Raw genomic sequence first — 26763 nt, 5'->3', positions numbered from 1 at the left:
ATACCAGTTCCATTACAAGTTTGTAGATCACCTGAAAGTTCCTATTTCGTACTGCTTTTTTGAGTGATCAGCTGAAACTTACCATTTCAACCCTGATCGCCGAGACCCAATGAATCCAGCTTCATCAACAAAGTATCATGTAGACATAGGGCAACACAAATATAATGTGAAGTGTTTCTCAAGGAGATCTAAAGCAGTCAGCCGCCACCATGGCTGCTCCCTCAGAGATGTAAACAAACCAGGACCCTCAACGCTCGCCCTTCAGGGAAACAACTTCAGCGACCTGTTTATCCTGTGATATTCACTCTCTCTTGTGTATATCTGATGTTCCTCGATACACTTGTCTTACACACTGGAGTTGATATTCTTGGGAAAAATCAAACACGAATTCAAAAATTGAGCTTATAAGACGCTGGCAGTGACAAAACTGAGTGTTAAATTTTTATCTTTTATAATTTGTTACTGATTTTTATTTATATCTTTATATATTGTGAAGTTTTAAAGATCAGTTTTTATTATTTGGGTTTAGTTAATTTATTCTTGGTCCATGACAGCGTTGAGAAGTGCAAATTTAATAGTGATTTATTTTTTTTAATGTGATGTCGTGCGTTCGGCTTCATAGATTGTGAAATGAAACCAATGTTATGCAACTTGAAGTGAGAAACATGTACCACTGTATTTCTCATTAGGAAAACACACGTTTTCTTCTGAGTATTATTATTACAATCAAAACTAAGCGCTAAATCCACCAGGGTCTGTTCTGAGTAAACAACTCCAGTTAGCCGTGCGACTGAAGGAAGTTTGGTGATCGCCAGTTAGATTTAAGTTAGTTCCAAGGAGAAAGTGTAGATTATAACCTCGCGTAATCTGAGAATGGTGGAAGAGCTAGTGAGCAGGTCCAGCGTCCAGTGAGCGGAGATCAACAACCAAGCTCCCGTAGGTGAAACTGGGTGAGCCAGAAAGGAAGGTACCTGGGCGTCGTCAGGGGGATGATGGAAGAGAGGGGAGCAGAGTGTTGTGGTGGTGGTGGTCGCCCACACCTCCTACTCATGTTCTTACTCATGGCGTCTACACCCACTCACTCCTTGGTAAGATTTACTCATTAGTTTTCAAATATGGTTGGTATTGACGATTCAGTTTATGCTTATATTTCAATTTTCAAACTTCTACTTTTGTTATATTAAATATAATCTGGATTTTAAGACTAATTATTTTGCTTTCAAGGTTTACTCTTATTTGGGATTAATTTTAATTATTTTTAAAGTTTAATATATGTCCAGAATATAAACATTATTCTCTATTCTGTCTGTAATTGTTATTTTATTCTCTTATTGTAAATGTTATATTATGATCTGGCTTGAGAGAAGCCGGGTACAGGTACTAAAAAATAAAAGAAAAAATATTATATAATGCTTTATATATTCATGATAAAGTTGAAAAGTTAGCCAAAGAAAGTGACTTGAAGGAAAGTGTAGATGACAACCTTGATATATTTGTGTCTAGCATTAGGAACAGCATTAGCAGAGAAGCAAACAATCAAAGCGAATGCCATAGGACCACTGTAAGAGGCCTGAGTAGACCTATCACTCGCTATGATAACATGGACGTAGATAAGCATTTCTACGGAGCAACTTGCATTGTGAACAGACTGACTGATGTTGTAGAAGCCAGGCTTAGGCTTGGTTATAAGCACCTTTGGCAGTTTGGCAGACGCACAGATGAACATCAAAATAAACGCGATGTGGTCAGCCTTATGGTCATTTTCTTGAACACTATGATTGATTAATGGGGCTTAAAGCCTATCGACTACTCCTTCCTATCAGACAGAAATACTTTAATCCCTAAAACTGGGATTAAAGTACTCTCGACATATATACATATCTCTCTGGGTATATATCCTGTGAACACTGTGTTTCGCTGTCCACTTACTGAGGGGTATATAATATAATATACCATATTTAAAATATATCCTAAATTTGCTAGCAACAGATAAGACAACTGTAGATATAACTTCAGTTGTATTCCTGTTAACCCGTTTAAGGCCTAGTTCCTAGACCTTTTGTGTACCCAATGAAAATATAAGGACTCCAACGGTAATAAGTCGCTTTGTCCGACTTTTTTGGGTTATCCTAGGTAATTTACACTGTGTATGATAATTCTGATATGTACCACTACCTAAATAAACTTAACTTACTGATCAATTAAGGATCCCATACACACTTGTAGCAATTGCTCGTTTTCTGTATTACCATTTTTCATTGAAGAAAACTGTGTAATGAGTAACTAAAGTTTCTTTAAAACTCCCTCGGTTGAATATCGCCTGGCTAACATAAGATAAGATAAGATAAGATTTCGTTCGGATTTTTAACCCCGGAGGGTTAGCCACCCAGGATAACCCAAGAAAGTCAGTGCGTCATCGAGGACTGTCTAACTTATTTCCATTGGGGTCCTTAATCTTGTCCCCCAGGATGCGACCCACACCAGTCGACTAACACCCAGGTACCTATTTGCTGCTAGGTGAACAGGACAATCAGGTGTTTATTCTAGTATCAATTTGCACAATATTTATGAGGGCATGTTGATCACAGCATTAACTTGTGGTATGTTATATGGATTTAACCCAGGTTATCTTAAAAGATGAACAATTTAACCGGATTATTAACCCCTGATGGTGAGTAACCCAGAATAATCCAACAACGCCAGTAAGCTAAGTGAAGGAATTGTAATATAAGTAATGATTAATATTTGTAAAGAGATAATTAAGCTCATTTGGGTCTGGTAAAGATTCATTGCAACCCCTGTAATCCTGCTTTTTTTTTTTTTGCACTACCGCTCAGAGGATGAGCATTGGATGCCACACAGACGACACAACTAAAATAGACAATCAATTTTGCATATTTGCAATGCGACCCACAACAACTGACTAACTCCTAGGTATCTACTTACTGCTAGGGGCGTTGATCCCCGGAATAACCTCCAGGTAACCTCCAGGTAGGTAACAGGGAAAGCAGGTATTAGGAGACTTGCCCATACGTCTCGCTCTAGGTAGTAAGGTGACGATTTTATAGGAAGTATTAACCCAGAGGGATAGTAACCCTGGACAACTCAAGAAAACCAAGCAGTGTAACTCATTTCTTTCATGGGCTTTTGATAGCCTTTGCCAGTATGTGACACTCAACAGTTCGACTTACGCCCAGATACAGTACCTACTTATTACTGCTAGGTGTACAGTAACAGCAGGTGTAAGAAACCCTGCTCACTATTTCCACTCGTCCTGAGTCTAACCCCGGGTGCTTCAGTTTTAAAGTAAAGACGCTGCCACTTGAGCCACAAGCCATTGTTCACTCATAAGATAAATCACTGCCCAGTACTGCATTTATGACTATGTTCACTCGCAGGATGAGTGACACTGCCAAGTACTGCCTTGATGGCTACTGGCCACTCACTACTGACACGAAAGTTATTAAACGTTTGTTATTAAGAACATATTTATTGAAGCAGAGAGAGAGAGAGAGAGAGAGAGAGAGAGAGAGAGAGAGAGAGAGAGAGAGAGAGAGAGAGAGAGAGAGAGAGAGAGAGAGAGAGAGAGAGAGAGAGAGAGAGATTGAGAGAGAGATTGAGAGAGAGATTGAGAGAGAGAGAGAGAGAGAGAGAGAGAGAGAGAGAGAGAGAGAGAGAGAGAGAGAGAGAGAGAGTGAGAGAGAGAGAGAGAGAGTATGCTCCATTTTCTTGGTTTGCCTGCCCCCCCCCCCTCTCATCTGCGACTGCTTGACAGAGCAAGACGTCTCATCTCTCGCCTGGACCCATCCTGGATAGACCTGTCATTTCAGCAGAGCCTTCAACATAGGAGGGATGTGGGTGGCCTTACTGTTAAGTACAAGGCAAGTATTGTCAAAGTACCACACTTGGATCCACTTCGAGGACAGCGTGAAACAAGCTTTTATACCATAAGACGGGCAGAAAGCAGCAACTTCACTCTGGCTGTACCCTTCTCCAGAACATCACTCCATCTGAGATCATATATACCCAGGATGACTCGAGTATGGAACACATTCGTACAGCATAATGATGTCAACGAGATAAAGTCAGTTGATCAAATGAAAATGCTGGCCCACATATGGCTCCAATTTCATCCTGTTCCCTACTTGTATGTCTCACAACAATAAAAATGCTTTCAAATGAGCTGATGTAGGTAACAGCTCTTAGCTTGCCAATAAAGTTAGGAATCCTTAACCTGTAAATAGCTTGTCAATAAAACTAGGGACCCTAAACCTTTTCAAACCCTGTGTAAAAAAAAAAAAAAAAAAGAGAGAGAGAGAGAGAGAGAGAGAGAGAGAGAGAGAGAGAGAGAGAGAGAGAGAGAGAGAGAGAGAGAGAGAGAGAGAGAGAGAGAGAGAGAGAGAGAGAGAGAGGAGGAGGAGGAGGAGGAGGGGGAGACTCCAGGACACAGGATCATTGAGGGAAGTAATATATGGTAAAGACTCACTAAGACTACTTGCGGCAAGTCAGACGCAACAACTCACCAAGACACTGGCAGACCTGCGAGGCTTCACAGTACCGCCACTGGGGTTAGGTTACAATCACCTTGTCAACCCTCCACACACACACACACGCACACACACACACACACACACACACACACACACACACACACACACACACACACACACACACACACACACGTGAACGACATAACGGAAGGATAGACTCAGAAGTGTCCTTGTTTGCAGACGATGAAGTTAATGAGAAGAATCGAATCGGACGAGGATCAGGCAGGACTACAAAGAGATCTGGACAGGCTACAAGCCTGGTCCAGCAACTGGCTCCTTGAATTTAACCCTGCCAAATGCAAAGTCATGAAGATTGGGGAAGGGCAAAGAAGACCGCAGACACAATATAGTTTAGATGGCCAAAGACTGCAAACCTCACTAAAGGAAAAAGATCTGGGGGTGAGTATAACACCGAGCATATCTCCTGAGGCGCACATCAATCAGATAACTGCTGCAGCATACGGGCGCCTGGCAAACCTACGGATAGCGTTCCGATACCTCAGTAAGGATTCGTTTAAGACTCTGTACACCATCTACGTCAGGCCCATACTGGAGGGTATGCAGCACCAGTTTGGAATCCACACCTAGTCAAGCACGTCAAGAAATTAGAGAAAGTGCAAAGGTTTGCAACAAGACTAGTCCCAGAGCTACGGGGATTGTCCTATGAAGAAAGGTTGAGGGAAATCGGCCTGACGACACTGGAGGCCAGGAGGGTCAGGGGAGACATGATAACGACATATAAAATACTGCGCGGAATAGACGAGGTGGACAAAGACGGGATGTTCCAGAGATGGGACACAGACACAAGAGGTCACAATTGGAAGTTGAAGACTCAGATGAATCAAAGGGATGTTAGGAAGTATTTTTTCAGTCATAGAGTAGTCAGGCCGTGGAATAGCCTAGAAAGTGATGTGGTGGAGGCAGGAACCATACATAGTTTTAAGGCGAGATATGATAGAGCTCATGGGGCAGGGAGAGAGAGGACCTAGTAGCAATCAGCGAAGAGGCGGGGCCAGGAGCTGTGACTCGACCCCTGCAACCACAAATAGGTGAGTACAAATAGGTGAGTACACACACACACACAACACTAGATGAGATAAGATGGCTTCACCCTCGTATTTACTAAATATTATTGTAAGTTGACTTAAAATTTTCTTCTCCCATTTTCTCTGTCCGTCTTACTGTTTTTGGTATTGAATATATATCTGCTTCATTCCTACTCTTTTTATCTCTCTCCAGGTAGGTAGACTCCCCAAATTTTAATTACAGTATTAAATACACACACATGCCAGGAATCCTATATACCAATTTTCAAAACTTCAAGCAATGAGAATAAAATCCGATGTACTGATAAAAACTGCAATAACACCTTGTTATGGGCAATGTGGCTGCTGGAACTAAACACCAGTAAATGTAAAGTAATGAAAATAGAAGAATGAACAAAGAGACCAAATCAAACGCATCGTGGGAGAACGGAACAATTCTCAAAAGCCAAAAATGAGAAAGATCTAAGGGGGTTATTATCACTCTTATCACCAGAAACTCACATAAGCCAAGTAACATCGGCAGGATATGACAAACTCGTAAATATAAGAGACACTGAGGAATCTAAACAATGAATCATTAAAAACAAAATGTATAATATCTGGTAAATCAATCCTAGAGTTTGCAGGACCAGCATGGAGCCCACATCTATTAAAATATATAGAATATAAGTTGCAAAGGGCTGCAGCAAGATTGATGCTAGAGATGAGAATAACACTGCAAAGAAAAAATGCGTGAACTTGAACTTAAGACACTAAGAAAAGGAGAAAGAGATAAGACATGATCACGACATAGAAAGGTGAAGAGAAATAAAAAAAAAAGGTAGTACAAGGGGACACATTTGTAGGCTGAATTTCCAAATGGCACAGAGACGGTAGGTTTTTTTTTACAGAGTTATCTTAAAAAAGATGAAACATACTCGTGGAAGCTGAAATAAATAGTTATTTCAACATGAACTACTAGACCACGTTAGCCTGTTCATTGATAAGAGCCAGACACAAGACCTGAGTTCTCAACAACTTGATTTCAATTTGATAATTAATTAGACAAATGCACACACACACACACACACACACACACATAAGAGCTGTAAATCGACCCCTACAACCACATATGAGTACACAGACACACACACACAACTACTACACACACACAAGTGTGGCAGCTTGGTTCACAAATCAGAGGGAGGCGTGTGTCGGGTAATTTACGATAGATATAACTAGCACTAATGAAGTAACCTACTCACCATCACACATCTTCTCTATGACCTGCCATCACTACTCTATAACTGATGTTCCTCTCTTACTGCAGGTGTTAATGATCCTGTGTGTCTTACTGTAGGTGTTGATCTTCCTGTGTGCCTTATTGTAGATGTTAATAATGTCTCTCTGTGTCTTATTGCAGGTGTTAATGATATTCCTGAATATTTATAGGTGGTGTAAATCTAAGAAAATAATGTGTCATTGTCAATACTGTGTTTTACATGACTCACGAAATCATAATGACACGACTGCAAAAAAAACATACCACGGGGTTAGAACCCGCGATCAGAGAGTCTCTGATCGCGCGCTCTAACCTCGCCCGTGGTATGGTTTTTTTTAATACTTTGTTTTGTTCCAACCAGGTTGAATAATAAATATTTTATTCCCTCATTCCACAGTAAGATCCACCGTAGCTTCAACACTATAAATAGTTGTGTTGATGGAGGCGTTCGCTTTAAAAGCGAGAGAATTCAGGTTCGAATTGTAGCTACCTAGGAGTTAGTTGGCTGTTGTGGTCACATCCCAGGGTAGAGAACCTGTCGACCTCAACGAAAATAAACAATAGTGCTTAAATTTCTTGGGTTTCCCTAGGTTATATCTGCTGTGTACAGCAGACGCACACAGCACGAGCCTTCACTCTGAGATTTATACACACCAGACGCACACAACAGGAGCCTTCACTCTGAGATTTATACACAGCAGACGCACACAACAGGAGCCTTCACTCTGAGATTTATACACAGCAGACGCACACAACAGGAGCCTTCACTCTGAGATTTATACACAGCAGACGCACACAACAGGAGCCTTCACTCTGAGATTTATACACAGCAGACGCACATAGCAAGAGCCTTCACTCTGAGATTTATACACAGCAGACGCACACAACAGGAGCCTTCACTCTGAGATTTATACACACCAGACGCACACAGCACGAGCCTTCACTCTGAGATTTATACACACCAGACGCACACAGCACGAGCCTTCACTCTGAGATTTATACACACCAGACGCACACAGCACGAGCCTTCACTCTGAGATTTATACACAGCAGACGCACACAACAGGAGCCTTCACTCTGAGATTTATACACAGCAGACGCACATAGCAAGAGCCTTCACTCTGAGATTTATACACAGCAGACGCACACAACAGGAGCCTTCACTCTGAGATTTATACACAGCAGACGCACATAGCAAGAGCCTTCACTCTGAGATTTATACACAGCAGACGCACACAACAGGAGCCTTCACTCTGAGATTTATACACACCAGACGCACACAACAGGAGCCTTCACTCTGAGATTTATACACAGCAGACGCACATGGCAAGAGCGTTCACTCTTGAGATTTATACACAGCAGACGCACACAGCACGAACCTTCACTCTGAGATTTATACACAGCAGACGCACATGGCATGAGCCTTCACTCTTGAGATTTATACACAGCAGACGCACACAGCACGAGCCTTCACTCTGAGATTTATACACAGCAGACGCACATGGCAAGAGCCTTCACTCTTGAGATTTATACACAGCAGACGCACATAGCAAGAGCCTTCACTCTTGAGATTTATACACAGCAGATGCACATAGCACGAACCTTCATCTACACTTGGAAAATCTTGGAAGGAATGGTCCCAAATCTGCACACAGAAATCACTCCCTACGAAAGTAAAAGACTGGGCAGGCGATGCAAAATGCCGCCAATAAAAAGTAGGGGCGCCATTGGTACACTAAGAGAAAACACCATAAGTGTCCGGGGCCCAAAACTGTTCAACAGCCTCCCATCAAGCATTAGGGGAATTGCCAATAAACCCCTGGCTGCCTTCAAGAGAGAGCTGGACAGATACCTAAAGTCAGTGCCGGATCAGCCGGGCTGTGCCTCGTACGTTGGACTGCGTGCGGCCAGCAGTAACAGCCTAGTTGATCAGGCCCTGATCCATCGGGAGGCCTGGTCATGGACCGGGCCGCGGGGGCGTTGATCCCCGGAATAACCTCCAGGTAACCTCCAGGTACCTACCTGGAGTCTACCTGGAGGGAATTCCGGGGATCAACGTCCCCGCGGCCCGGTCCACGACCAGGCCTCCCGGTGGATCAGGGCCTGATCAACGAGGCTGTTACTGCTGGCCGCACGTAATCCAACGTACGAACCACAGCCCGGCTGATCCGGCACCGTCTTTAGGTATCTGTCCAGCTCCCTCTTGAAGACAACCAGAGGTCTTCCCGTAATGCCCCTTATTGCTGGTGGGAGGCTGCTGAACAGTCTTGGGCCCCGGACACTTACTGTGTTTTCTCTTAGTGTACCAGTGACGCCCCTACTTTTCACTGGGGGTATGTTGCATTGCCTGCCAAGTCTTTTGCTTTCGTATGGAGTGATTGCTGTGTGCATATTAAGGACCAGTCCCTCCAGAATCTTCCAGGTGTAGATTATGATATATCTCTCTCGCCTGCGCTCTAGTGAGTACAAGTCAAGTGCTTTCAGGCGCTCCCAGTAGTTAAGGTGCTTGATGGAACTTATACATGCAGTAAAGGTTCTCTGTACATTCTCTAACTCTGCATTTTCACCTGCCCTGAATGGGGATGTTAATGTACAGCAGTATTCCAGCCTAGAAAGAATAAGTAATTTAAAAAGGATCATCATTGCCTTAGCATCTCTTGTCTTGAATGTTCTCATTATCCATCCTATCAGTTTCCTAGCAGATGTGATAGTGGCATTGTTGTGATCCTTGAAGGTGAGATCCTCTGACATTACCACTCCCAGGTCTCTCACATTACTTTTCCTCTCTATTGTGTGATTGGAGTTTGTAGTATACTCAGTTCTAGTTATTATTTCCTCCAGTTTTCCATAACGGAGTAGTTGGAATTTGTCTTCATTGAACATCATATTGTTCTCTGTTGCCCAATGGAAAACTTGGTTTATATCTTCTTGGAGGTTAACAGTGTCCTCAATGGATGACACTCTCATGCAGATCCTAGTATCGTCTGCAAAAGATGATACAGCGCTGTGGTTTACATCTCTGTCTATGTCTGATATGAGAATAAGGAACAGGATAGGTGCGAGTACTGTGCCTTGTGGGACAGAGCTCTTCACTATGGCAGCATCTGATTTAACTCTGTTTACCACTACTCTTTGTGTGCGACTGGTTAGAAAGTTGAAGATCCATCTGCCTACTTGGCCGGTTATCCCTTTAGCACGTATTTTGTGTGCTATTACACCATGGTCGCACTTGTCAAAGGCTTTTGCAAAGTCTGTGTGGATGACAGCCAATAAACTTACGCTTAACACTGACAAAACTTACTATATTATGTTTGGTAGCAGAGCAGGAGATGCACAAATTAACATTAAGATTGACAACACTCTAATTACCAGAAATAATGGGGGAAAATTCCTAGGCTTATACCTTGACAACAACCTGAATTTCAGCACCCATATCCAGCATATAGCCAAAAAAGTATCCAAAACGGTTGGGATCCTCTCCAAGATACGATACTACGTGCCGCAAAATGCCCTTCTGACACTATACCACTCGCTTACTTATCCATACCTCACCTATGCTATTTGTGCTTGGGGATCAACTTCAGCAACACACCTAAAGCCAATAATAACCCAACAAAAAGCTGCAGTAAGAATAATCACTAAATCCCATCCCTGGCAGCACACCCCCCCACTCTTCAAAGATCTAAACTTACTCCCAGTTCAGTACATCCACACTTACTACTGTGCAATCTATATCTACAGGGCCTTAAACTCTAATATCAACCTTGACCTTAAACGCTTTCTTGATAGTTGTGACAGAACCCACAGGCATAACACCAGAAACAAACATCTCTACGACATTCCCCGTGTCCGACTAAACCTTTACAAAAATTCAATGTATGTCAAAGGCCCTAAAATCTGGAATACCCTACCTGAGAACTCTAGAACTGCAGACACATTCATCACCTTCAAAACTACCATTAGAAAACATCTTATCTCCCTGATACACCCCGTCAACTAACTACACGAATACCACCTGGTGGTTCACACTTACACTCGCTCACTCTTTTGACCATAAACAGAAATATTAATCTCAGTCTTAAAATAATGAATCCTGTGATACTCCAATACTGAAACTATATACTGTGCCAAAACAAAAGCATTCACATTGCTAAACTCACAAACTAGTATTTAGTCACTTAGCCATAATACCAACTTACCTCATAATTTGTAATATTTTACAATTAAGAATAAAACTAAGTATGCCCGAAATGCCTAGCCATGCTAAGCGTTCTAGTGGTACACTCTGTAATTACAATTTTACTACATGTAAACCAAACAATAACCAAATTTCTGTAAACTCAGCATTGTAATCCTTATAGAGAATAAACTTTGAATATATTGAATCCTGTCTGAGTAAGGGCCCGATACTAGATGTGGTATTTGCCTTGTTTTTGGCATATGAAAAGAAATATTTTGAATTTCTTTCAATTTCACTAATAGCTTTAAGCTCCTCCTGCCTCTCCTGGTTCCTGTAAGAGTCATTTAGCTTAAGTTCGATAGTTTCCACTTCCCTGGTCAGCGCCTCCTTTCGTGTATCAGATATTCTAGCACTCCTGAGGAGCTCAGTGACCATCCCCGCTGGTTGGGGTGTCGGAGGGGGAGGGTGGCGAGAGGATTTGGTGGTGGTTTATCCTTTTCCACTATCCAGTCACTGCATGTTCACTGTTTCCCTGCACACCAATCAACTATCTCTTATTTTATTATTTCTACTATGGTTTAATACTTATCCAGTTTGTATCCCCACGTCTCCACTTTGCTTGGTTTGGTGATAAGTGGGTCCGTGGTATGGGTGCCAGCAGGGGGGGAACAACCCCCGCTGGTTGGGGTACGAAGGGGCGGGGGGAGAGGTGGGGGGATCACTCTTGAGAGTTACAGATTTATACACAGCAGACGCACATAGCACGAGCCTTCACTCTTGAGATTTATAGATTTATACACAACAGACGCACACAGCACGAACCTTCACTCTTGAGATTTATACACAGCAGACGCACACAGCACGAACCTTCACTCTTGAGATTTATACACAGCAGACGCACACAACACGAGCCTTCACTCTTGAGATTTATACACAGCAGACGCACACAGCATGAGCCTTCACTCTTGAGATTTATACACAGCAGACGCACACAGCATGAGCCTTCACTCTTGAGATTTACACTTCATGCTCACTCGAATATTTACTTAACCCTCCTCACAAGACAAGCTGCTCCACTTACAGATACGATCTATAATGTCAATTCTGTCTAGACCGTTTTATAACCAGCGTCCGCATACACGGATCGCTCTGATAATCACCGGCTTAATATGATGTAAGATAAACATTCAAAGTTGAACCCGCCTTTCAAGCAGCCAGTTTTGTTGCACTAAAAAAACATCACGATAATTACTCTCAGATATATGGTGAATATATGGTAATGGTAATTACCATTATCGGAGCCGTCACTCGTGGGAAGGACGTCATATCCTCCTGCCTTAATTAATAATATATTTCTACAAGTACATATACAAGGTATACAGACCTATCTGACATTAATGACATACTACTATACAGAAAGTCGCTTGTTATGCTGAGCATTTCGGGCAAATTAGGTATAATGACACCGGTATAATGACACGCCCAATGTTTCTACCCTAGCTGGGAATCGAACCCAGACAACTCACCGTGTGAAGCGAGAGCTTTAGCCACCAGGCCACGGGGCATAGTAAGGTGAAGACCATGAACCAAAATAATAAAAGCCACAGAAACTCAAACGATCACAGTATATCCCAAGATGAAGATTGAGACACTTATGCAGCATATGGGAATCTTTATTCAGGAAACGTTTCGCCACACAGTGGCTTCATCAGTCCAATACAAAGAGGAAGGAGTAAGGAGAGGAGGAGAATGAGGTGATCAGTCCCTCAACCTGGAGTCGATGTGTTCAGTCCATAAATCTTGTAGAATGTACAGCATAGGGCCGTAGACGCGGCTTATATACTGTAGTGAGGTGAGGTGAAGCAGGCGGAGGCGGGGTCATAGTGGCACCATCCACTAGTCGAAGTAGGTCTTCGTCCAAAGGTTGAACAAGTACATTCTACAAGATTGATGGACTGAACACATCGACTCCAGGTTGAGGGACTGATCACCTCATTCTCCTCCTCTCCTTACACCTTCCTCTTTGTATTGGACTGATGAAGCCACTGTGTGGCGAAACGTTTCCTGAATAAAGATTCCCATATGCTGCATAAGTGTCTCAATCTTCAACTTGTCGGTTTTTCAAACCATTCATCACATATCCCAAGATATTAAGCTGAAGGCTCTCATATGCCACAGCCAATTAGCTTCAACTCAGTCTATGATATAAACATCACAGAGACCCAGATCTATAACATCAGAAGTGTCACTAATGCCTCCAGATCCAAGATAATACAGCTTAGGAGAACAGAGTTACCATCATACAATACAGCCGGTGTGTGTATGTGTCTTGCAGAGTGCAATGCGTGGAGGCGCGGGGACTACTGATGGACTGCTGGAGCTGAGTCAGGCAGTGACACAACTAACGCAGAGGTTCGCTACGCTGGAGGTCAGCCTCGAGTCCCGCCTTGTACGTCTTGCTGACACTGCCACCAAAGGGGTCAGTAGCTACACATTCGTACACTAATCATGCTGATCCTGCCATATATGGGGGTCAATACAATTTACGATTCCGTTGTAAAATAAGGAGACTCGTAGAATCTTGGTCAAAAATTCCGTTAGTGCGTGTTGGAAGCTGAAGTGTCCCTGAGCTGGTTTTCCACGTCCCAAAACCCATTCCACCATTTTGAAGGTCTTGAGGATGTAACAGGATTTTTGTTCAAGCCTAGTTGCTTGGTAGCCCTGTCAAGGAAAATGTTGTGTCGTGATGACAGTGATAGGCTCTTAAGCTATAGATTTTTATCTCAAAAAGTCACCTCACTTGTGCTTATATACTTCCTGAAATATTTTCCTTTTATAAAATCTATAAGCTTTGCATATCCTCACAATATCCATAAATTTAAATCACTACCATCACTCACTAACCTTGAGCATTAGTTCAATTGTTAATGTTGAATAAGGTCGATAAATTAGTTAATCTATTAGAACTAAGCCAGGTCATTAAGATTGCATGTGGGTCATTACGACTGCAGGTGAATCATTACGACTGCATGTGGATCATTACGACTGCATGTGGGTCATTACGACTGCAGGTGAGTCATTACGACTGCATGTGAGTCAGTACGACTGCAGGTGGGTCATTACGAATGCAGGTGTCTCATTACGACTGCATGTGAATCAGTACGACTGCAGGTGGGTCATTACGAATGCAGGTGTCTCATTACGACTGCATGTGAGTCAGTACGACTGCATGTGGGTCATTACGACTGCATGTTATTTGATCACTAACATCAAGAATACTTTATTTAATACGCAAAAAAGATTAATATAAAGTCAGTTTACGCACACAGATACCCTTTCAGTAAAACTCTCAGATGAGCCTGGCCCACAGCCGGGCTACGTGAGTAATAAGACTTTCAAAACTCATCAGAGGTTTATCAAAGGTAAGGTTTATGCATTAAGAGCTGCACCTCTCAGCTTGTTAGGTTAAAACACTCTCAATGCATATACTATACATCAAGAGATATATTTATTCAAGCTCAGTGTTATTCTTTGCTATGTGTCATCAAGTTTCCGTGAGTGGGCAAACTTGTTAAAATATACCGTGTATTATTTCCTCAATTAAACTCTGGCGAGGACAAACTCACTAACACTGACGTGAATTTACAGGAGATGCTGATCGAGACACTGTCCTCACGGCTCAGTAAAGTAGACTCCCTGGTGGAGAAGGTGGAAGCTCTCGACTCTCGCCTCACACTGGAGACCACCTCCCTCAAGTCCACCATCAGGAACACCAACAGGGACCTCCAGGTACCTTAGAAGGATCCATGTAACTTAACTCATTTACAGGTTAAAAGCTGTTATCCTACATCAACTCATAATTGATTTAACACAAATATTAATATACATGTGAATCGACCCCTGCAACCACATATAGGTGAGTACGCACATACACACATTATAGCATTATCTGATTAAGAGACAAAAATGCAGTTATATCGAACCTTTACTGACGGCGTCTCGCCCACCTACCCAGTGAGCATTTCTCTTTACCATGGTATCGATATCTCGCCACATCTTATCCATAGCATTATCAACCACCACCAGGGTGTGGCTACACAGCTGGAGCTAATGGACTCCCGGGGCAAGTCTGATGATACGTCGAGGCACGACATGTCCAGACAAGACACGTCAGGACACGATGCGTCTAGGCACGACACGTCTAGGCACGACACCAGGTCCAGCTTGAGTATAAGAGCCTTTGATGCAGACAACATCTCTGCAACGGTACTCTAAACTTTAGTGTTCCTTTTATAATGCATGTTTTATTCGTTACGAATATACCCATTGAAATATTATAAAACAATCTTTCCAAAAAAATAATGGGAAAAATTAAAGAAAATACTTAACCATCTTCAGAGAGAAGCCTGGTTAGGCTAGGCTAGGCTCTTCTCACACTGAACCATTCAGACTCGTGTATTTTCTACCCTTTTTTCCCTTCAATGACTCTACTTGTAAAGTAAAAGGACAGAAGTGCAACTAATGTGACATATTGGGACAACGTTTCGCTCCCCAGGAGCTTTGTCAAGTTTGACAAAGCTCCTGGAGAGCGAAACGTTGCCACAATAAAATGTCACATTAGTTGAACTTATGTCCTTTTACTTTACATATTGTCGGTAATTCTACCAACATTATTACTCTACTTGCCAGTTTGTTCCGTTTGTCAATAACTTTATTGCCAGACCAGTACTTTCATATTTACTTTCTAAATCAGAACTGGTCTATCTGGAGTTCACTGTCACGGGTTCTGTTTTGGTTAAGTTATCTTAATTTCTTTATTAATTTTATTCCTATTTTCCACTTGTATGTTTACATGTACTTGTTATTTTATTGAAGAAATGTTAAGCCACGCACGTCCTCTCTTTCAAGACTGAAGGAGCCATTCGTGGAGAATCGTTTTCTCAGTAAAATATGCTAATAGTGTCTCCTTTTCACACTTGTTGGTATTTTATACCATATCTTACCCGTATTCATAATGTGTATCCCGGAACACATTTGTTCGTAGTTACTTCTAGCGTAGTTAAAGTTCCAGAATGATAACTGGCCTCATAATTACGTCTAACCCAGATGATGCACCATAACCTGCTAGTATTTTTCACCAATACAGGCGAAGCAGCATAAATACCTGAAATGTCATAACTTTTCCTTTATTATTATCTTGTCTTGCAGATAGTCGAGTGTACAATATACGTAACTAGCCGTCTAACTTTCACTGTGACGAAATATGAAGCATTGTGAAACTACTTGACATATAAGATCGCTTTTGGGCATCACGAACAAGATGACAACAAAAACTGAACTACTTTTTTGTTCTTCCATTTGGTGGTGTGTTGTGACTGGTGGTGCGTCGGGGCTGGTGATGCGTCGTGGCTGGTGGTGCGTCGTGTCTGGTGGTTCGTCGTGGCTGGTGGTGCGTCGTGGCTGGTGATACATCATGTGTCTTCGTTGGTTGTCACTGATTGTGTAGATAACGAGAAGTATCGGCGAGTATGTAGAACTCACTCTACCTCGCCTGCTGAACCAGGCTCTAAACACACTACACGACACACTCTACAAGAAGATCAGCAAAGTGAGTGTGTGTGTGTGTGTGCGTGTAAGGGAGTGCTTACTACCTCGGGGAGCACAAGGTTTATAGCTACCATTGTAACAGATCTAACTTAATACAAGTATATACTTAACGATAGTACCTGGCAGTTATTTCAACTCATGTAAATATTACCAAACCAGTGCTCTGCTATATTCTTAGTAAATTCATATTTATCTAGCTCATATGTATTGTTGCAAATTCTGTCTTGGTTAGATAATGACAGCACTTCAATTTTCTCTTTATTTATGGTTTCCATTTGTATCCGTCGCTCATATGTCCCTCTTATTCTCGGGATAACTAGAGCTAAAGTCCATGGTTTTTAATCTATTAATCTCCGTCATTGAGCAGAGTGTTGGAGAGCTGCAGGACGAGGTGAGAGAGACGCGGGAGGAACTGGAGGACCTGAGCCTGCAGGCGCTGACGGCGGAGGCAGAGACCAGGGAGGTTATGCAGAAGGAAGGCAAGATCACTAATGACGCCGTTAGGGACATCAAGAATAAGATACAGTTGGTGCATCAGGACCTCTCACTCAAGATTACGTACGTCCGGAGTCTACTTACTCCATTACCCGCTCTTGTCCTCTCCAGTACCTTTGAGAAAATGACCACTCTCTTCCTGACAGACTTACCCCTCAAGGAAGGTTCCTTGATGTTGGTGAGGGGTTCTTGATTTAGGGAATTGGATCTGTGCTCCAGTTCCCCGAATTAAGCCTGAATGCCTTCCACATCCCCCCCCAGGCGCTGTATAATCCTCCGGGTTTAGCGCTTCCCCCTTGATTATAATAATAATAATCTGACAGACTTAAAGAGTACAGAAAAGTGTTAGATTTGTCGACATTAATAATGTCCTTCCAGCCTTCACAGACGCCGTCATGTTGAAGCATCCTTAACTTGACTCACGAAATCGTAATAACACGATTGCAAACAAACCATACCGCGGATTCAAACCCCACCCGTGGTATGGTTTGAAGCATCCTCTATACACTTTGTCTCTGTAAATGCCTTTTTTACTCATTACACTAGCGACTTCACCTGATCTTTATATTCTCCTCACCTTACCTCTGCTCCTTTCCTATATTTTCTTTGTCTTTCCTTTCTTCTACCTAAGTGAGTTTTTCCCCCTGTGTTTTTGTCCCTCGTGGGCCATAAGCTCTCCTGCAGTGCTCCTATTTTCCTTTTCTCTTGTTCTTAGACTACCTGCACTACTACTACTATTGCTTTGTTAACACTCCACTCTCTAACTCTTGTGTCACTACCATTAGTCCTCTCTTATTGCCACCTATGCGACTGCTGCACTACTACTACTACCACCAATACTAACACTATCACTACTTCTACAATTATACTACTACCTCCTTTCGTTCTACTACTCCCGGGTCCGCCCCCCCCCCTCTCGTATATATACCGACTCCCTTTCCTTTGCGCTTATGTGTGGCTAGTTAATGGTCTAAGTTTCAGTCTCCTATATGCGGGTTATTTGTGTATTAACATAATGCTTGATGAGCAAGCCATGTCTGAAAATTCGTCTGTAGACCGAGTTTGCAGAAAGGCCAGTAGTTTTCAAGGCCCATAATTTGTAAATTGAACTTTTCTTTCTAAAACGTAATTGTTTTACACGCTGGAGGCTGACTAGTCTTTCCGGGGACTGAGCTGATCTTCCAGACAGGAGTTGCGAGTGTCACCACCCAGCCACAGCAGCCGTAGGGTACTGTGAATTGAACTATGTAAAATAATGTGTGAGAGAGTAATGTTTGTGTGTGCAGGTCTGTGCCATCACTGCAGCAGATGAACCACACGCTGGTACAGAGCATCGCCAGCGCCACCGCCGGACTCAACCTCACTCTATTGGAGGCTGCCCGCAGGAGGGGTAAGCCACCTCATGTTCCTTCCTCTGCAGTTATTATAATCTTATCGAAGTGCTAAACCCGTAAAGAACATACAACGCCTGGGTGATGGTAGTAATCAGATTTGATCCAAGGAACGGAAGTCTAGTCTAAATTTCATAACATTTATATGCCACACGTTCGTGTTTAATAATATTTCAGTTCTGAAATGTTCCCAGATATATATAAGATTTCTATGGAGGTGAGAGAGATAATTTTAAAGTTTATCATTCATATTTTATTTTTGTATCAAAGTATTATTCTTGAGGTAGATATCAAGAATAAGTTAGCATTGCATTCTTCTAAAAATACCTGATAAAACCAAAATAAAATTTCTCATAAGGACACTTCAGTGTGACACTTATATCACAGTTTTGCAGCGCCATGCTACGCAAGTCACTTCTACAATGTCTTGTAAATATACTTATATACATTCATGAGGCACAAACGCACACACACACAAGGAAAATATCGGAAAAGTTATCTATATTTAAGCCTACCACTGATGCTGCCTTCAGTCTGCTAAAAAAAAAAAAAAACTTCTAATTCTCTATTGTGTGTGTGTGTGTGTGTGTGTGTGTGTGTGTGTGTGTGTGTGTGTGCGCGCGCTAGTGGCAAGTGCTTATTATATTTTATTCTTTGGGTATATATCATACCAATAATTTATACCAGCATACACACACGCGCACATGAAGGCTTTAGATTATTTATTATTTTTATTATTATCACACTGGCCGATTCCCACCAAGGCAGGGTGGCCCGAAAAAGAAAAACTTTCACCATCATTCACTCCATCACTGTCTTGCCAGAAGGGTGCTTTACACTACAGTTTTTAAACTGCAACATTAACACCCCTCCTTCAGAGTGCAGGCACTGTACTTCCCATCTCCAGGACTCAAGTCCGGCCTGCCGGTTTCCCTGAATCCCTTCATAAATGTTACTTCAGGGAAACCGGCAGGCCGGACTTGAGTCCTGGAGATGGGAAGTACAGTGCCTGCACTCTGAAGGAGGGGTGTTAATGTTGCAGTTTAAAAACTGTAGTGTAAAGCACCCTTCTGGCAAGACAGTGATGGAGTGAATGATGGTGAAAGTTTTTCTTTTTCGGGCCACCCTGCCTTGGTGGGAATCGGCCAGTGTGATAATAATAAAAATAATAAATAATCTAAAGCCTTCATGTGCGCGTAATAATAATAATAATTAAAAAAACATATTTAAACGATAAACGTGTAAAGGTTAGATTATTTATAAATTCAGTCACTGACAAGTGCACTGATCTTGTCACTCTCGAAAATATACATAAGCGAAAGTCGAGTGTGCAATAATGAGTGTCCATCACAGGAGTCGCTGCCAGTGTGTTTGGTCTGCCTCACCCGCTCCACTGCCCAGACCCGACCACCGTCGCTGATCTGCTGGAGGTCAGTACTTCTGATGGTATTCTGTCAGTCACAACCTCGTGGTCATCCTCTATGTGTGTTTCTTTTTTTAATGTGGTTTAAAACTTAGCTCCGGTAGGCCAGCAGTTGTTTTATCCATTTATTTAGCGGATCATCTAGAAAAAGTCATGTTTTCTTCCAATCAAAACACCACTGCCTGTTTTCTGCCAATCAAAACACCACTGCCTGTTTTCTGCCAATCAAAACACCACTGCCTGTTTTCTGCCAATCAAAACATCACTGCCTGTTTTCTGCCAATCAAAACACCACTGCCTGTTTTCTGCCAATCAAAACACCACTGCCTGTTTTCTGCCAATCAAAACACCACTGCCTGTTTTCTGCCAATCAAAACATCACTGCCTGTTTTCTGCCAATCAAAACACCACTGCCTATTTTCTGCCAATCAAAACACTACTGCCTGTTTTCTGCCAATCAAAACACCACTGCCTGTTTTCTGCCAATCAAAACACCACTGCCTGTTTTCTGCCAATCAAAACACCACTGCCTGTTTTCTGCCAATCAAAACACCACTGCCTGTTTTCTGCCAATCAAAACACCACTGCTTGTTTTCTGCCAATCAAAACACCACTGCCTGTTTTCTGCCAATCAAAACACCACTGCCTGTTTTCTGCCAATCAAAACACCACTGCCTATTTTCTGCCAATCAAAACACTACTGCCTGTTTTCTGCCAATCAAAACACTACTGCCTGTTTTCTGCCAATCAAAACACCACTGCCTGTTTTCTGCCAATCAAAACACTACTGCCTGTTTTCTGCCAATCAAAACACCACTGCCTGTTTTCTGCCAATCAAAACACCACTGCCTGTTTTCTGCCAATCAAAACACCACTGCCTGTTTTCTGCCAATCAAAACACCACTGCCTGTTTTCTGCCAATCAAAACACCACTGCTTGTTTTCTGCCAATCAAAACACCACTGCCTGTTTTCTGCCAATCAAAACACCACTGCCTGTTTTCTGCCAATCAAAACACCACTGCCTATTTTCTGCCAATCAAAACACTACTGCCTGTTTTCTGCCAATCAAAACACTACTGCCTGTTTTCTGCCAATCAAAACACCACTGCCTGTTTTCTGCCAATCAAAACACTACTGCCTGTTTTCTGCCAATCAAAACACCACTGCCTGTTTTCTGCCAATCAAAACACCACTGCCTGTTTTCTGCCAATCAAAACACCACTGCCTGTTTTCTGCCAATCAAAACACCACTGCTTGTTTTCTGCCAATCAAAACACCACTGCCTGTTTTCTGCCAATCAAAACACCACTGCCTGTTTTCTGCCAATCAAAACACCACTGCCTGTTTTCTGCCAATCAAAACACCACTGCCTGTTTTCTGCCAATCAAGACACCACTGCCTGTTTTCTGCCAATCAAAATACCACTGTCTGTCTTCTGCCAATCAAAATGCCATTGTCTTAGATGTACGTGTATACTGCATAACACATAACACAGATACGGTAGCAAGTCTGTGATATTTAAACCTAAAATATATTAGCATTATAATCATTAAGCTGGAAATATTCTAGTGATTTTCTTTTAAATGTTAAGCCATAAGTCGGTTATCTTACCTGACTTCTTTAAGCGTTGTGCCTAGATTCTGGTAGTGGGCTCTTGGTCCAAGGAATGAGAGCTGTCACCCCCATCCCCTACTTGGTCTTGCCGTCATAATTTAAACTCGTCTCTTATGGCGTTGCCTCGTCCCTTCCTGGACAGGTGAAGCAGCTGCTGCAGTCACTGCTGAAGAAGAGTGAGGACCTGCGTCGTGGCTTGACCAAGCAGGCTAGCGAGGGAGTAGACTTACTCAAACTCCTCCACCAGAGGTTTTCCGTCCTGCTGCGTCGTATGAACACCGAGCCAGACCATGGTATGGAACCAACTAGGCTTCTTTCTAGTTTGTTTCACAGTACAGTATGATCACAAATTCAGACTATAATCACAATTTCAGACTATAATCACAAATTCAGACTATAATCACAAAGTCAAATTATAATAAGCACCCAGCTACAGTCTCTCCAGCATGATTCTCTGTATGATCACTCAAACAAATCATGGTAGGCAACCAGTTATGCTTCTCTCCAGTAGTCTCTGTAGCATGTTTTACTCTACGAGACGTTTGGGCCAACAATATTTCAGTCAAGGATGTATAAAAGTTACTGAAGGGCCAAGTGCTCTACCTCAGACATTAAATCTATCTTGAGTAACCTTGTGGTTTCAATAAAAACTATTTATGGTCTGACAAAGTTGCTAGAATGCTCTTAACGAACCGTTGAGCATGTCACTGTGGTATACTTCTTCAAGGGCTGAGGGACTATCATCTTGTATCTCTATTACCTCTGCTGTCTCCTCTTAACTGAAGAAGCCAGCTGTGCAGGCGAAGTGTCTCGACCATAAAGATACCAAACTGTTGCATATGTCTTATCATGTTATTTTTTTTTCCTGACGAATAAGTCTCTGGATTTATCCAGTGACTTTCCCTATTTTTCAATGTTAGTTAAAAATTATTTTCATTCCTGTGAGCCACAGAGGAGGCAATTATGTCATGTTACCTGACGAACACATCGTCCACAGGTCAGATTCTGATGGCGGAGATGCAGGACCTGGGCAGCTTGGTGGAGTCATCCTACACTGCTGTCCTCATCGCCCAGAATGCCTTCATCGACTCCTGCAAGCGCATCCAGAATGAGGAACCCACACTCGAACACAAGATAACAGAGATTCTGGACAAGCTCGTCACAGACATCGACCTGGGGTGAGTCACTGGGTGACCTGTAGTCAGTCACTAGGTCACCAGGGGTCAGTCACTAATTAGGTATACATGCCCAGGGTACTGGGCATGTATACCTAATTAGTGACTGGTTTAAAACCTGTTTTTTTTAAGTACGTGTGAAAATTTTTATTAGTGAATTTATTTTGGTTTAAGAAGCGCTAAACCCGTGTGGGTCATTCAGGGAAAGAAGGCATGGCCCTTCATCCACTAATCAGACTATGGGAAGAATTTATTAGTGAAATGTTTAATATATATATATATATATATATATATATATATATATATATATATATATATATATATATATATATATATATATATATATATATATATATATTATATATATATACATATATAATATATTTTTTTTTTATTATCACACTGGCCGATTCCCACCAAGGCAGGGTGGCCCGAAAAAGAAAAACTTTCACCATCATTCACTCCATCACTGTCTTGCCAGAAGGGTGCTTTACACTACAGTTTTTAAACTGCAACATTAACACCCCTCCTTCAGAGTGCAGGCACTGTACTTCCCATCTCCAGGACTCAAGTCCGGCCTGCCGGTTTCCCTGAATCCCTTCATAAATGTTACTTTGCTCACACTCCAACAGCACGTCAAGTATTAAAAACCATTTGTCTCCATTCACTCCTATCAAACACGCTCATGCATGCCTGCTGGAAGTCCAAGCCCCTCGCACACAAAACCTCCTTTACCCCCTCCCTCCAACCTTTCCTAGGCCGACCCCTACCCCGCCTTCCTTCCACTACAGACTGATACACTCTTGAAGTCATTCTGTTTCGCTCCATTCTTTCTACATGTCCGAACCACCTCAACAACCCTTCCTCAGCCCTCTGGACAACAGTTTTGGTAATCCCACACCTCCTCCTAACTTCCAAACTACGAATTCTCTGCATTATATTCACACCACACATTGCCCTCAGACATGACATCTCCACTGCCTCCAGCCTTCTCCTCGCTGCAACATTCATCACCCACGCTTCACACCCATATAAGAGCGTTGGTAAAACTATACTCTCATACATTCCCCTCTTTGCCTCCAAGGACAAAGTTCTTTGTCTCCACAGACTCCTAAGTGCACCACTCACTCTTTTTCCCTCATCAATTCTATGATTCACCTCATCTTTCATAGACCCATCCGCTGACACGTCCACTCCCAAATATCTGAATACGTTCACCTCCTCCATACTCTCTCCCTCCAATCTGATATTCAATCTTTCATCACCTAATCTTTTTGTTATCCTCATAACCTTACTCTTTCCTGTATTCACCTTTAATTTTCTTCTTTTGCACACCCTACCAAATTCATCCACCAATCTCTGCAACTTCTCTTCAGAATCTCCCAAGAGCACAGTGTCATCAGCAAAGAGCAGCTGTGACAATTCCCACTTTGTGTGTGATTCTTTATCTTTTAACTCCACGCCTCTTGCCAAGACCCTCGCATTTACTTCTCTTACAACCCCATCTATAAATATATTAAACAACCACGGTGACATCACACATCCTTGTCTAAGGCCTACTTTTACTGGGAAAAAATTTCCCTCTTTCCTACATACTCTAACTTGAGCCTCACTATCCTCGTAAAAACTCTTCACTGCTTTCAGTAACCTACCTCCTACACCATACACTTGCAACATCTGCCACATTGCCCCCCTATCCACCCTGTCATACGCCTTTTCCAAATCCATAAATGCCACAAAGACCTCTTTAGCCTTATCTAAATACTGTTCACTTATATGTTTCACTGTAAACACCTGGTCCACACACCCCCTACCTTTTCTAAAGCCTCCTTGTTCATCTGCTATCCTATTCTCCGTCTTACTCTTAATTCTTTCAATTATAACTCTACCATACACTTTACCAGGTACACTCAACAGACTTATCCCCCTATAATTTTTGCACTCTCTTTTATCCCCTTTGCCTTTATACAAAGGAACTATGCATGCTCTCTGCCAATCCCTAGGTACCTTACCCTCTTCCATACATTTATTAAATAATTGCACCAACCACTCCAAAACTATATCCCCACCTGGTTTCAACATTTCTATCTTTATCCCATCAATCCCGGCTGCCTTACCCCCTTTCATTTTACCTACTGCCTCACGAACTTCCCCCACACTCACAACTGGCTCTTCCTCACTCCTATATATATATATAATATATATATATATTTATATATATATATATATATATATATTATATATATATATATATATATATTATATATATATATATATATATATATATATATATATATATATGAGTTAATTATCCCTAGCTGCCTTAAAGTTGGGGAGGGGATTCTGATCCAAGGAATTTGATCAAGAGCGCCTCTTGTCTTTCTCTTCCATGGATCGAACCTGATTGCTTCCCCATGGTCTGTGTGATCCCTACGGGTTTAACGCCTTCTCATACATATATTAACAATACTTGGTTTTGTTTGTATTGCTAGAGTTAGAGTCTCATGCTCTCTCAACAGCTATCAGTTGAACCGTCAGCAGTTGTCTGAGCTGAGGGAAGTGGTGGAGAGACTGGGAGATAATGCCTCACCCCTCACCAACACCCAACCGGTAAGTTTCCCCACCATCACCTCCACTGGAAAGCCCCACTACCCTCTCACCATCATCCCACTGGTAGCTCCTACTAACCTCTCACCATCACCCCACTAGGAGCTCCCACTACCACCACAACCCTCTATGCTGGTAGCAGCAGACTACTGATGTACTCAGCCTTTGTTAAATTAAAAAAAAATGTAATCTCTTAACTTAATCTCCCCGGCCATGTTTTATACTGACCACACTATATAAACGTCCAGAGACCAAGTGAACTACAATCACCAGCTTCAATAATGAACTCGTTAAGTCTTTACGCTTAGCTGATTTCATGTTTTTGTATTCAAGTTTTTTATGGTTCACATTGTATAAATAATGGATACACATTCATTGGTTATTCTTGGTGTGTTATGCATGAACTTCAAGTTATGAAGCTCGCATATTAAAAATGTGAAGTCAGATAACATTGTGGTTGAGATGTCAGTCGTTCCCTCCAGATTGAAGCGGTGGAGAGCGAAGTGAGGCGGGACCAAGAGTTTATAGAGACCAATATGAAGCTTGGCGAGGTGCGGGAGGTCATCATCCAGACGATAGAGGAAACTAACACGACGGTGGCGAAGCTAAAGAGCGTGGAACAGCGGTTGGATGAGGTGTCCAGCGAACTCGTAGGTACCGATTGGTCCGATCTACGCCAAAAGGAGCCAGCAGACCAACTAGTTACAACAGTCAAGGACCTGAAGGGCTTTGCGCAGGAGCAGATCATTCAGTCCCTCAACCTTCAAGAGACTCTCCTGATCATCCTGGAGCACCTAACTAAGAACGTTTCGGTCAGCCTTCACAAAGATAATACCGGCCAGACTCTTAACTTGATGAGCGACTCTGCCGCCTCACTGACTCTGCCACCCTCGTGCACAGCTGCTCTGCTCCAGCAGGTACGCAACATGCCACAGTTCCAAGCTGCACCTCAGACGACACCCGCCACTGCCGAAGATGCCAATGCTGAAGACCACATCCCAGCTTGGTACACTGATCCAGACTTTCTCTCCGGTAATTACGGCACTCCTGACCGTGGCTTCCCGGTATTCCGAGAGGAGGAGTGGATGGATATGGATGAAGACTACGCTAGAGATGATTATAACCAGCATGAATCTTCGTCGTCGCCTCCCGTTACGCCCACACCAGCGCCTGCTGGAGTTAAGAGATACTTTGGCATCAAAAAGACTACCAACGCCCCGCCGTTAGTATCCAAGAAGACCAACTGGAAAGAGGATTTTCCATGACGAAGCTAACACGGGCGTCAGTCACATGTACATGAATATATATTCTTGTTGCCAACGTTCCTTGAGGCTAGTGAGGGGCTCTTGATCCCAGGACTTGGACTTGTCCTCCCCTTCCTTGGCTCAAACATGATTGCCTCTCATTCCCCAG

At 42.5% G+C, this 26763-nt stretch overlaps 1 protein-coding gene across 2 annotated transcripts; it reads left to right on the top strand.

Annotated features, from left to right (window-relative positions):
- The first annotated feature begins 673 nt into the window (after positions 1-673).
- LOC128693946 (uncharacterized) lies at positions 674-26763 on the top strand. 2 transcript variants are annotated; one of them, XM_053783870.2, is made up of 12 exons: positions 674-1088; positions 13373-13516; positions 14686-14826; positions 15124-15303; positions 16544-16645; positions 17012-17202; positions 18426-18529; positions 19884-19960; positions 21711-21861; positions 22566-22746; positions 25263-25353; positions 25833-26763. In XM_053783870.2, the coding sequence occupies exons 1-12, from the start codon at positions 990-992 to the stop codon at positions 26613-26615; spliced, it is 2244 nt and encodes a 747-aa protein (XP_053639845.1). In that variant the 5' UTR covers positions 674-989; the 3' UTR covers positions 26616-26763. The 2 variants fall into 2 exon arrangements, with proteins under 2 accessions (XP_053639845.1, XP_053639844.1); XM_053783869.2 differs by having other exon boundaries at positions 849-1088; positions 21720-21861.

This window comes from Cherax quadricarinatus, chromosome 33 (genome assembly GCF_038502225.1).
Source record: "Cherax quadricarinatus isolate ZL_2023a chromosome 33, ASM3850222v1, whole genome shotgun sequence".
NCBI classification, from domain to species: Eukaryota; Metazoa; Arthropoda; class Malacostraca; order Decapoda; family Parastacidae; genus Cherax; species Cherax quadricarinatus.
Note: the sequence above shows the minus strand (reverse complement) of the source record. Positions and strands in the feature narration are given on the sequence as shown.